The sequence below is a fragment of the Dermacentor albipictus genome, chromosome 4 (assembly GCF_038994185.2).
Source record: "Dermacentor albipictus isolate Rhodes 1998 colony chromosome 4, USDA_Dalb.pri_finalv2, whole genome shotgun sequence".
In the NCBI taxonomy this organism is placed as follows: Eukaryota; Metazoa; Arthropoda; class Arachnida; order Ixodida; family Ixodidae; genus Dermacentor; species Dermacentor albipictus.
In genome coordinates, this window is record NC_091824.1 from 43,877,548 (window position 1) to 43,890,789 (window position 13,242).

The following is a 13,242-nucleotide window of genomic DNA, read 5'->3' on the forward strand; positions in this document are numbered from 1 at the left end:
GTAACTTTTTCGAACACAAGGTGCGAAGTGAAGGAGAGTCGTTTGTTCCGCTTGAAAGAAGGCCTGGCGCAGTCGCGTGTGCCGGACGGAGGAAGCTTCGAAGGGATAATACTACGCGGCGTGCACCATTACCGGAGCCAGAAACGTGCAAGTGGTGTTCGTTGTGCCACAAATGATCACGTGTTGTGATAGTCAGCGGTGACACCTCCCTGTATATATATATATATATATATATATATATATATATATATATATATATATATATATATATATATATATATATATATATATATATATAGACAGCCGTCAGGCAGGGAGATCCAATCCCTCCAATGCTATTCATATAAATATATATATATATATATATATATTTCCGGTTTGAAAACCGGATTTTCACCCCTGGTTAACCTCCCTACCCTTCACGTTTTTTCTGTCTTTCTCTCTTGCTCCAATATAGAAACACCGAAATTTCTGGTTATGTCCGTAGTATACCGCAACCTCATTTAGCCATTTCTCAATTGCATGCAACTTCAGAGAGAAGGAAAATTTCCCTATTTATTGTTGCCTGTCGTGAAAATATTCTGCTGTGATTCGGTAGTTTTGGCTTGCTGCTGCGAAAGACGAGGTCGCAGGATCGATACCTGGTCGAGGCAGCCGTATTACCATTAATCGGGGTGCAAAAAAAACGTTAGTGTGCCAGGTTTTGGGTGTGCACTTAAAGGAATTATGTAGCCAAAATTATTAAGGGAGTCTCCCCTATGGCGCCTTTTGATTAACTCTCTGTCGCTCCTCAACGTTAAACGCTACCAATCAAGCCAACAGCGTTACACAGATAGTCGTCCGTTCACATACGGCCGTATTCAAACCACATTAATTTGGCAGCCATACCGCCTGCCTGATTATGCAGATAATGAATACGGATTATCTGTAAGCCAGAAGTGGACTATCTAGGATTATCATAGACTGGTTGTTATGATCGTAGAAATAATACAAACGGTGTGTATATGGAAGTCGCGAGCAAGTCTATTCAGTGCGGTCTTTTATGGTTCACATGCTTGCAAGTTGAATTTCGCTGGAAGTATTTTTGCCGTAGTTGCAAGAAAGTGCAACTCTATATGTCCGTGGGCAGTTTAAAGCATTGTATAAGATTCGGAGTAAAGCCGTCATAAAAGTTTAGCAGACAGTGGAAACTTCGCTCCTATTTACAGGAATACTCTTGAGTGCATTGCCATGGCTGCGCTCGCTCTAAGATTACGTATATTGTTTGAAGAGGCATCGGATACTGAACATACAAAGCGAGCAAGCACGCTGAGCGTTTGTTTCTCGTTTACTAAGGTAGTGTAGTTATATATAAATGGTCGACTTCGGTGAATTCGACCTATCGCATGATTCTAATGCACTCGAAAGTCTCGAGGCGAGACCATATATTACTATAGATGCAAAACTAGCTAAGTTGGATTCTGAAAGTGCGTCGCTTCTCGTGATCTGCCACCCCACCTCCCCCCCCCCCCCGGCGCCCCGTCATAAGCACAGTAGTTACTAAAAGCTTAAACAAAAAATTCAGCAGACAGTTTTACTTGATCTACAGTTATGGCTGTAGATCTGCTGTAGCTTATTAGGATCTGCTACAAAAGTCATAGTCGCCCTTTTGTCGATGCACTAATATGTCCTACATTCAAAGTACACTGATCTCGTACATGAGCACATTACGGATGTTATACCGCGTACCACAATCCAGTAAGCGCGAGAGAAATAGAGACACTGGGGCAAAAATAGAAATGGTGTAATGAAAAACGAAGGAGTCAACCCACCTCAGTGCAGGGCTTGCTACTTCAGATGGAGTTATTCAAGCAATACGAATAGCAAAAAAAACCGGATGCACAAAGAAATAAATCAAACACAGATGACACAACATCCAAGAATGTCTGTAAGTCTTGAGTGACGTAAGCATTACAGCCGCACTTTCGTGGCTTGTATTGCATCACCACTTCTAGGGCTGTATACAAATCACTGGTATTAGCCCTCGTGTACCAAGGTAAATCCCTGCTGCTAACGCTCGTGGTGCGCGAGTGAGTTACAAATAAGCAATAGGCATGTGTTGCACACGTAACATGAAAGTCATGTTTACTCGCTTTTAAGTAGCGGCGAGTGCTTGAATGACAGCCGATCTTGGCAACCATGTTTACTATCATATTGATTGCTAATAAAGACGAGGACAGGGGAAACGAACACAAAACGAAGGCAGTAACTTTCCCTTGATTTATTCACGGCAACGGGTGGCAATATATGGACAAATATAATATGCGCAGAACGCAGAAGCAAGACCACTCACCAGCCTAGCGGGGCAACCCCTTATCAAAAAAAAAAAATCTATGATACGCAGTAAGCACCACCTAGGCCAAACTGAAGTTCTGAAACGTTTACTGACACCTGCGCGCGTCGGAGCAGTTACAAGTTCGCATGCGCGCAAAATCAAGATTACTTGTCACGTGATGTCGGACGAGCTGGTCAAGAAATTGACGCATTGACGCGCTTGCTTCAGTAGTCGGGCGGTAGCCTGTAGTAGGTGCAGCGATGTCGGTGCGGTGAGGAGGCTAACGAGGCTTCTTTCTTTTTTGGGGGGCGGTGCAACGTGGAACGAATGCCCGGCACGATTCCGTTTACCAGCGCTCAAGGTAAGGCTATTTAATGCCTTGGTGGGCCACCCAACAGTGCGCTAAGGCGTTATGGTGCTTGCTTTATAATTGCCGGCAGCGAAGTGTGTCGAGCGCAAGCGAGTAAAGGGCTTCGGGCTCGAGCAGTTTGGGCGCTATGGAGAGAATCGTTTACGTGATCTTCGTGCTTCTGTTTCGCATACCTTCCCCGAGCGCATTCTTCATATACTTTTGCGTGAAGTGCTTCGAACGCGTACGGCGTCGCATCATGCACGTAGAAGCTTGCGCGTTTTTCGCAACGTACGCCCGTCTGTGGACATTACAGCGTATAGATAAGTGGAACACCCGTTTCCGCGTATTAGAACGCACTGTGAAACTTTTTATGTGAACGGAGCGCGCTTCGTAACGTAGAATTCCAAGCGTCGATGCGAAAGCGTTCCATGGAAGGGAGTGCTCAACTACCGTATTTACTGTAATTCTGGCACTTACGACTGCATCCCCTCCCCACCCCCAACCCCCGCCTTCTTTTTTTTTTTGTATGCGTAGAACCTTGAATTATGAAGTTGGCAATTTAAGGATGCTGTCTAATATTCTGTAGGCAACTTAGTTCTTCTGACAAGTAACTTATCAGAGCGGCGGCCTCCAATCATGACACGCTTCGATAATTTGCACGAATGCCGCTCATCGTTCCAACTTTGCTTCTAAAGGCATATGCTAACCTGGCGAGCCACGTAACGAAAAACCTTTATTCACGTGAAAAGTAAAAAAAAAACGAAGCTGACGGAGGGACGTTGTTTTCATTTACACACGTTCATGCTACCCGCAGCTACTTAAGCTAGATGTCGCATGACGGAACCGACTCGGTGATTCATTCAGTGAAATAGACGTGAGTGCTTCTGCGGCCCCGAGTAAGCGCCCGGGGAACCTGGTCATAGGAGTCGCGCGTAAACTCGGGTGGTGTGGAGTTATGCTGCCGAGTACGGCGTCGTGGGTCCAACTCTCCGTCTGTGCCGGCCGCATCACGTTGGGGGTGGAGTCCAGAGCGCTTGCGTACGCCCTTGCAATTGTTTAACCTGACCGCGCGAGTGTGGAGCCCACGGCATGTCAGCGCCTTGAAACGGCAAGTTGGACATCTTTTACCCGAAGTGATTCATGCGGTGCCGGAGAGGTATTATACTACTGCATACAGATTGAGTCGGCACTTTACTACTCGGTGCGAATCAATCCACTTTATTACGTGTTACAAAAAAAAACTGGTTCGCCTACCACCGAACCGTGTCAAGCAATTACCTGTGTTATACAAATTGCCTATATCGATGTTGTAAGCCTTATCCGTTTGTTTGTTCTACTTGCATTTAGCACCGCGTAAGTGGCTGAGCTCAGTATCATGCAGCCTTAATTAGAATACCAAGATTTGGGGGGGGGGGGGGTGAGTGCACTTCGGGAGCACCTGTAATTTTTCAGCGCCGAGACTAATGAGCGACTCTGCGACGATGGTGGAAGTAATGAGCCGGTCCCCACGCCGGCCTTTGTTCTACACCGGCATGATGGAAGAGGCGCCCGTAGCCCATCCGACAGCCGGAGCCGTTTCATTTGTTTCGCCGTCTCGTTAATCGCGGCCCGCTCGGTGTGGCTGGCTTCTCGATAAAAGAACGGCGCCGAGCACGCGTCAGGACGTCCACTTCCTCATCTGCATGAACAGCGCGTGCGGTCGGGCCCGCGTTGATCTCTACGACGAAAATACGCGCGCAGATGTAATGGGATGGAGGGAGGGGGTGAGGTGTAGCTCAAATATTTATCGCGCCCTGCCAAGCATAGCGCACGCCTGTCGAACACGCACGCAACACTGTCGAACGCGGTGGAGAAGGAAGTGTATACCACTGCCAGCGCTCGCGGGCTCCGAGAAGAGCGTTTCGGAGGAGCCTTCCGAGTTCGGGATTCAACCGCGCTGTTCAGGAAGACCGGCGCGCCGGTGGCTCGGAAGTTAACCTTGTCTAAAAACGGCATCACGAGCTCAACCTTCGCGACCTTCTTTCCAGGCAGCGCTATAGGAAAGCCCGCTGTGATGAGTTAAAGCAGGCTTTCCCGACCGATGACGCCGCGTTCCCGATCCGATGCCTCGATCGGGTGGGAGGGGGTTCGTGTCCGCCTGTACAGAGAAAAACTACCTCTTATTTCCGCACTTTTCTTTATTTTCGGTTTTTTAACCGCGCGCAGTCAAATGCATAGGAAATCCTCTTTTCACAACTGCGGAAGACATTGCCAACTTCCATTTCTTTTTCTCTCGTCTATGCTCACAGGGTCAGAAGAGGCGCGTCGCCGCGCATGATGGGACCGATTCGCGAGTGCGGAACCGATTCCGCTTGTCGTTTCGCGAACATCGCCGCGGTTGTCCCCGCCCGGCTCGGTCAAAACCGGGTTGCGTCGCGTTCGCGCTGCCGTATACGTGTTCCGCGTGCCCGCCTGAAAGTGACAGTCAACGACCCGGCGTCCGACGCGCGTGCAAACAGTCGCCCCGTGCTCGCAGTCGCGTATGCAGAAGCACCCGCCCCTCAACGAGCGCACCCGCCGCTGCCGGCGCGTCCTTAGGCGACACAAAACAACCGTTCAACGGTTCACCGGCTATGTGGATCGCGTGCAGCCCCACGGATATGTCTCTATTGAAAGCGACTGCCTTTCAAATTTGCCCCTTTCCTATAGGAGTAATTGGTTGCGTTTAGAGGTTGTCCGGATGGTTGCGATGGAGGACAGCGGCATGAGCTTGCTGCCTGCCTCGCCGCGCGCGAGGCGAGAACGATGAAAAACGAAATGAGAGGAAGCTGAACGCACGCTTGGATGGAGCGCGCGGGCGGTGGTGTGTCCGCATGGCGGGTGGCATGGATGTCCGCGTACGGGGGCGCGTACTGTCGCGTGTCATCGCTGCTGCATGTGACGGCGGCGGCGGATTGATCCGCGATGACAGCGGAGTCGCCGTGTCCGCCGCGATCGTGTCGCTGCTGCTGCTGCTGTTGTCGCCGCTGCCGCTCATGACGATCGTCGCAGGACTGCTGTCGCCCGGCAACTGGTTGCACGATGAACCTCCGAGCATTATGCCTGACCACGATTGTCCACGCTGCCTCCCTAGCCCGGGGTTACACCATCAACATCACCATCAACGCAGTTGACAGCACGCCACGTGAGTAAAAGTTGCGTTGACGAGTTGCTAAGTGGCTAAAGCGTCTCATTTGCACAGCATTGGCACCACGTTGTCTATAGAAAGCAAGAGCCACTCACGTTGCTCTCCTCAATGCCATGTCATGTTCACACTAACCCTCGTAACCAACTCTTTTTCTTGATTGTACCTATTCGCAGGGCTGTGCTTCCTTCTAATGACGTTATCATAAGCTTTCGTCTGATAACTAGGGTCAAAGTCACTGCCAGCAATAGTCGGGAAACTTGGGCGAAATCATGGGATTTAATATTTGACAAGCAGCTAGGCTTAAAAGTTGAGGACGAATAACAGAGAATCACACGGCAAGCACTATGTTGCAATTCTCTTCGTCCTAGTCTTTTTAGCACTGCTGCCTGTCAAATATGCTCTTCCACAACTAGCTCCTAACAATCTTTCAATGCCCGGACATGCTTGGGAGTGTACAATAATGCTCTGATCACTGCGTGCTAAGGTATTCCTTACCAAATCTTCAGCATAAACACCACCTCTCCATCAACAAGCCCCCTAGTAGAGATCAAATCCGCCAGCTTCCTAATCTGTTACCACAGTATTCTAACGTGTCATCCATACCCACAGGTCATGTCGGCTCAGTTTTAATATCGTACCGAAGTGGTCCTCGATAGTCACTTTTCTGAAGTTGGGTACCATGCGCTCCGGTGGCAGTTTTTGTTGGGTTTGGCGAATCTTACCCACGGATAGTTCGTCATTATCATCAGCAGCAGCTTATTTCAATATCCAGTAGGTGACGAACGCTCCTCCCTGCGGTCTCCAATAACCCCTGTCCTGCGCCAACCGATTCCAACTTGCCTCGGCGAATTTCCTCATTCTATCGGCACACCTACTTTTCTGCCGTCCTTGACTGCACTTCCCTTCTCTTGGCACACATTCTGTAACTCTAATGGTCCACCGTTTATCTATCCTAAGCTTTACATGGCCTGCCCAGCTCCATTTCTTTCTGCTAATGTGAATTGCGAAATCTGCTATTCCCGTTTGCTCTGATACACACCGCTCTTTTCCCGTCTCAACTTTACGCCTAACATTCTTCGTCCCATCGTTCTTTGCGCGGTCCTTAACTTGTTCTCAAGCTTCTCTCCAACCTTCAAGTTTCAGCCCCACATGTTAGCACCGGTAGAACGCATCGATTGTACACATTTCATTTCAATGATAATTGTAAGCTTCAAGTCAGGATCTGAAAATGTCTGCCGTATGCACTTCAGTAAATTTTTATTCTTATGTGAATTTTCTTCTCGTGACCAGGGTCCCCTCTGAGTAACTGACCTATGTAAACGTACCCCTTTAGACTCTAGAGGCTGTCTGGCGATCCTGAACCCTTGTTCCCTAACCCGGCTATTGAACATTATCTTTGTCTTCTGCGTATTAATCTTGAATGAAGGGAAAAATCTTCAACCCCACTCTTACAAACTCTCTATTTAGGCCCTCAATCATGTTGTAACTCGTCCACAGTATTGCTGAATACGATAATGTCATCTGCAAATCCAAGGTTGTTGAGATACTCGCCGTTGATCCTCACTCCTAAGCCTTCCCAGCTTAATAGCTTGAATACTTCTTCCAAGCACTCAGTGAATAGCATTGCAAAGATTGTCTCCCTATCTGACCCCTTTCTGTATAGGTATGTTCCTACTTTTCTTGTGTGTAATTAAGGTAGCTGTGAAATTTCTTCAGATACTTTCCAAGATAGTTACATAAGCGCCCTGTACTCCTTGATTACGTAATGCCTCTGACTGCTCGTACTTATACTGAATCAAATGGATTTTGGAAATCTATGAAAGCCACATAGAGAAGCTGATTGTACTCCGCTGATTTCTCGATTACCTGATTTATAACATGGATGTGGTGCATTGCAGAGTCCTTCCTGAAGCCAGCCTGTTCTCTTGGTTGACTGAAGTCAAGCGTTGTCCTTATCCTATTAGAAATTATCTTGCTTAATATTTTTTACAATACTGAAAGTAAGCTAATCAGCCTATAATTTTTCATTTCTTTAACATCTCCCGTCTTGTTGATTACTATGCTGGCGCTCTTCTAGTCCTCTGAAACTTTTGCAGTCGTGAGACATTGCGTATAAAGGGCTGCAAGCTTTTTAAGCATGATATCTCCTCCATATCTGATTAAATCGACTGTTATTTCATCTGCTCCTGACGCTTTTCCCCGGTTCTTGTCCTGCAAGGCCCTTCTAACTTCATCGCTAGTTATAGGAGCCTCTGTATCATGTACATTACTACTTCGAATGGCAGTAGCATGGCTGCTATGAGTACTGTACAGGTCAGTATAGAAATCTATCCCTTCTACTATATCTTGGAAATAACTGATATTACCCTGCTTGTCTTTCAGTGCATACATCTTCGTTTGTCCCATTAGTTTTCTTCTCACTGATTTCATGCTACGTCCATTTTTCACCGCTTCCTCAGTCTTTTTCGCGTTATTAGCTTATTAATAAGAACGAGTACAATGCAGTTTAAGACGTAAAGAAAGCTTCGAAAATTTGTGCGCTGTCCTGCGCAGAAAGCTCCTAGACACCTTACAATACAGAGAAACATGTTACGTCAAAATGACTCTATCGGCAACGCGGTTTGGAAGCGAAATTAAAAAGGGAAAGTGTGGTTTTCATTTTGCTAATGGGTGTACATTGTTGGAAAAAAGGAAATGCGAAGGGTAAATGTCGTTGAAATCTATGGGCGTAGATTGGTTTACTGTTTCGCTATATGGGGCCACACGTATATTTCTGACGCACAGTTGACGCTCGTCCTACGCCGCCGTTTTTGTCTCCCCCTTTCTAGGGTACGTAAACTCTTATTACTCAGCGCCATTCGCCTATCGCCCCATGCACCCCATCTGGCGGCCAAAGCCTCCAACGCGGCCATACTACCACCATCGATCGTACCATCGGCCCCGAGCCCCTTACTATTACAATTCGTACCGGCCTCGGCCAAAGACTCGTTTCTACTACAAGCCTCGTTACCCTCAGCCACCTCTTCGGACGATACCTCGGCCCCCTCGGAGACCGTATGGACCACCAGCGTACAGGTAAGATTACTAAGCGCGCTGCAGGATGAGCTCGTGCATTTTTTGTTATTCAAAAATGAAAATGTTCTAGCGGGTATGAGCAAAGTATAGGTATTCTCGCAGTATATCGTTTCAGAGGTTACGGTCGGCCACTAAAAATTCGCGTGACACTGAATTTGCCAAAACTTGCAGCCTCGGGAAGCCTCAATACAATCGCGAATTAATACTTTCAACCAACAGTGATTCTTGTAACCCACCCAGTGACCCACTAAATTAGAAGCACTACGCCTCAACCGAGCAGAAGTTTTGATTTGTAGTGGAACCAGTGTTCGGTGCACTTTTGTGGCCGAATGTACATATACTACGTTGTCTTGTATTGGAGCGTTAGGAGAACGTTACGAGAATCAGTTACGAGAACGGGCTGCGTGCTCAAATAGAAGGCAAGAGAATTGACATATTTTATGCTACTAATCCTTGCGTGAATTTTTCGTTGATTTCTCATTTTGTACAGTTACCCGTTTTCAATGCATCGTTTTCGCTCGCTTGAACAGTTGTGCGCTCTTCGCATCAAATACATTGTCTTGTGCATTGCATTTTTCACCCGTTCTAGCGACGCTAAGTTCTCGGCGTAGTGGGTACGTGTGCTCTTTTCATATCTGTGCGTTCACTAGATAATGAAATGTATAAGAGCCGATGGAGAAAGTTGCCAACCATCCGTAATATTACCCTAACCATCAGTCAATAGTGGGGAAGAGGTCACACAGTGTCGAATCAGAGGTGGACAGACAAGCAGCCCTTATGCTTCTCCTTTCCCGTTGGCTGATGCTGCCCGCGTACCTTCCGCTGTAGTGCGCGTACTTAGTGTGATAAGAGCTTAGGGGGCGTCTGTATAGTACTTCTCGAAACCGTGAATTTGTGATAGATTTTAACTTCTGTTTGTTCAGCTTGGCGTCGTTAAGTGACAGGATTCCTTGAGCTTTGGAGTTCAAAAGATAATTTAAGAAGAGGGGCTACAAACGTCTTGGGGTACCCCTACGGTAACACCGTCTTCACCATTGCCCATGCGTTAGACGCGTAAGGCGCTTGGGTTTAGCATTGAACGCGCTATTTCTCAGATATAGCGCGCCACGCCAAACGTGCCCCAAAAGCTTTGTGTCAACAAATATGGCGGCACCCATCGAAGTTACGGCTACCACTTTAAAACAACTTTAATTCGATTCTTTGTAACTCGTGAAGCTTCTATGCTACAAGTGGGGATTTAGGCTATCGCTTTGTCTCAACTGTAAATGTCGATCTCATCTGTCAATGTCTCGTCAATGACAGATCGATCGATGAAACACCGCAACTAGTACTAATACTATCACGCTTTGCAATTTCAGGTTTCTCTAATGTTGCTTAAGTAAATTCGAATATTCGCGGAATCTCGTTTGGTTAGGTCCTGCAAACCATGCTAAAAGAAGCATGAAATTGGCAATAGTGATATTCCTGGAATTTAGTGCGAGACATCTAAACGGTACGCTGGGACATTAAGTGGTCGCCATCATTTAAATTACGCAGCCACCGGTCTTTTGCCAACATTCGTAGTGAAATAGAACTATTGCACATGTGGTAGCTGAGCAATTGATTTTTTGTTCGCTGTTTTTTTTTCTTCCCTATTATTTTCTCACTTATGTATGGTCACGTGCGACAGTTGATAATCTCACGAAAGTAACATCACCTTGTTTCTGTCGTAGACTTGTTTTCACGGCCTTATATTTTTCACGCTTTTAAGCTAGCTCCAACTTAACCGGTTCCATTCCATCAGATATTCGCCGCGGCAGCTTAGTAGATATGGCATTGCACTGCAGAGCTTGAGCTCATGAGTGCAATTTTGGACACAGCGGCCGCGTTTCATAGGGGGCGACTCGTTATTGCTCACCAGTAGGAACGGGTCTCCCCACTTCGAGTTTCGTTTAACACACTCGAGGACAGAGTTTATCAAGCGGGCGACATGCAGTAAACGCTCGTTTACTAAGATTTAGTTGTACGTTGAAGAACCACAGGTAGTGAAAGTTAACCCCGAGTCCCCTGCTACGGCGTGCCCCATAACCAGATCGCGATGAAGCACGCAAACTCCTAAAGTCTCGTATTTTTCTGTTCGTTGAAATATCAAAGCACGATATCATCGTTACACACACGCGAAGATAAGCAAATAAACGTAATGTACCGGAATTCCATCGTTAGCAAGGTTCTTCCTTGGAATGCGTTTGGAAGCTACAAACTACTCAGTTGGGCTGCAAAACATTCCACGGCAACGCCGCGAAACACCCACGACGCGCCTTCGCACACCCACATGGCCGCTTCCGCGCGCGCCACCACTTCCGCGAAGTTCGTACCGTGCGCGCGTGATTGAGGTCTGGCGGCGCGCGAAGTCCAGCGCTGCGTGCCGTGTTTGGCGAGCGCGCGCACTCACGACACTCGGTCGCCTTCCGCAGGCCACCCTACGAGACGGCGCCCTTCGTGGCGAAGCCCGCTCAGCACCTGGAAGCGGCGGCGCAGCTGAGGCCCCCCGCGGCGGCAGCGCCGTCTTCCGCGAGGCCCCTGGTGGAGACCGGCGACGTGACCGAGGTGAGCGGCGCGGAGGCGGCCCCGAAGCCCTCCTCGTCGGCCTACCAGCCGGCGGCGTCGTCGGGCGGCCTCACCAAGTTCCTTCGGCGGCCCCCCTTCGCACGCCCGGGAAGGACGGGCAGCGGCTCGGACGCCTGCTTCGGCGGCTCCCGGTGCACGTTCTTCCTGCACTGCTGGATGGCCGGCGGGTCGCTGGGCTCCTCCTGCGGGCCGCTCCTCTCGTGCTGCATCACGCCCTCGGACGCGGTGATCAAGCCGCGCTACTACGGACCCGTCAAGAACGACCCCTGTAAGCAGCTCGGGCTTTGTCGACTTCCGCAGTCTGTGTGGCTAACTTGAGCTCAGTACAAAGACCTCTGAGAGTTCTATGGTTACACTTGTCCTTGCGTGAATCCTACCCTGCACCATCCACAGCAGCTCAGCGGCTGTTGCTTTAAACTGCTGAGCAAAAGGTCGCGGATTCAATCCCTGGATTCAAGCACAGCGGTCGCCTTCCGAAGGAGGCGGAATTGGAAAGCGCTCGCATACTGCGCCTTAAATGTACAGGAACTGACAAAATAAGGGATGCGCGTGCCAAGCTGCATTCTTGAGCCCTTTAACAAAGCAAGGGCCTTCTGTCAAGACATGGCACTGCGCATGTGCGCCCTTTTATGCTCGTACTCCGGTCCCTACGCTCATTTCTTGCCAGCATGCTGTGGTAATTGCAAAGGTTGCACAATATTACGCTAGGAGAGCGTTGTCTGTTTCTGCCGTTGTGGCGTGCAACAATGCACTCCACACTATCCCGGCTGAAAAGGAGGGCAGGCTCTCCTAATGTAATGTTCTGCAATCATCACGACTCCGACAGCACGCCGGCAAGAAATGGGCGTAGGCACACGCGCTGGAGCATTGCAGGGAGCGCATGCGCACTGTCATGTCCTGACAGAAGGCACTTGCTTCTTTAAAGCACGCAAGAATGCAGTTTGGCTCGCGCTCGCAGGTCCCGCTCTATTTTGGCCCAGTTGCCTGTACGTTAGACTCAGCGGCCCAACTGCGGCAGCTCTCCGGGATAGTCGTAATTTTGGACATAAATTCAAGTAATTTAATTTTTGCCGAACCCAAACTAACTGCACATTTTCTGACCTGACGCGATCTACTTCTCTACCTCCCGCCTTTTCCTTAATCTTTCTTTTTTTCATTGGCACCCACTATATTATTCGAATACATGCGACCACTCAAGATAGCCCTCCTTCTAATCTAATCTTCCTTCCGCGTTCGAACCATAATTCATAGTGTTGTATTTCCATTTCTTAATCATCATAAACTCGCTCTCCACTGCTCGCATTGCAGTTCTTGGTTCACTTACAATTTCTTTGTATGTTTCTGCGGTATAACTGCGTTATTCGATCTCGATGTAAGATTTGATAACGGGAATAGACTCCAGAAAGTACCTCCTTACTTTTCTGCACCCGTACATAGCGTTTTCAAGCAGACATAAAATCTAAATCAACAAATGAGAATTACGTGCATCTGTTTCAATATTTTGTAAAAACGTAATGAAACGTTATTGTCAGCGAGGAAGTGAAGTCACAGTAAAACTGCTGCTGGGAACGTTTTTTGGAAAACATTCGGGTCGTAAGTAACGATGTCGAGTTGCTCACTCCAATGAGTGACATGTGGTGGCGTATAAGGTGGTCAGTATTTTAATTGTGCCCCATTTCTGTTCAATATTTTTACGACAAACATGCCCGAATAGTACCTCGTCATTCC

General features: G+C 48.2%; 1 protein-coding gene across 1 annotated transcript in view; it reads left to right on the plus strand.

Moving 5' to 3' along the window:
• Nucleotides 1-2,503: 2,503 nt before the first annotated feature.
• The window catches only part of LOC135907149 (tryptase-like), a 36,601-nt gene continuing 25,862 nt past the window's right edge, over nt 2,504-13,242 (plus strand). The window contains exons 1-4 of the mRNA XM_065438801.1: nt 2,504-2,675; nt 5,697-5,829; nt 8,661-8,907; nt 11,361-11,782. Coding sequence (XP_065294873.1) covers nt 5,727-5,829; nt 8,661-8,907; nt 11,361-11,782 — 772 coding nt within the window. The 5' untranslated portion in view covers nt 2,504-2,675; nt 5,697-5,726. The remainder of the gene's footprint in view (nt 2,676-5,696; nt 5,830-8,660; nt 8,908-11,360; nt 11,783-13,242) is intronic.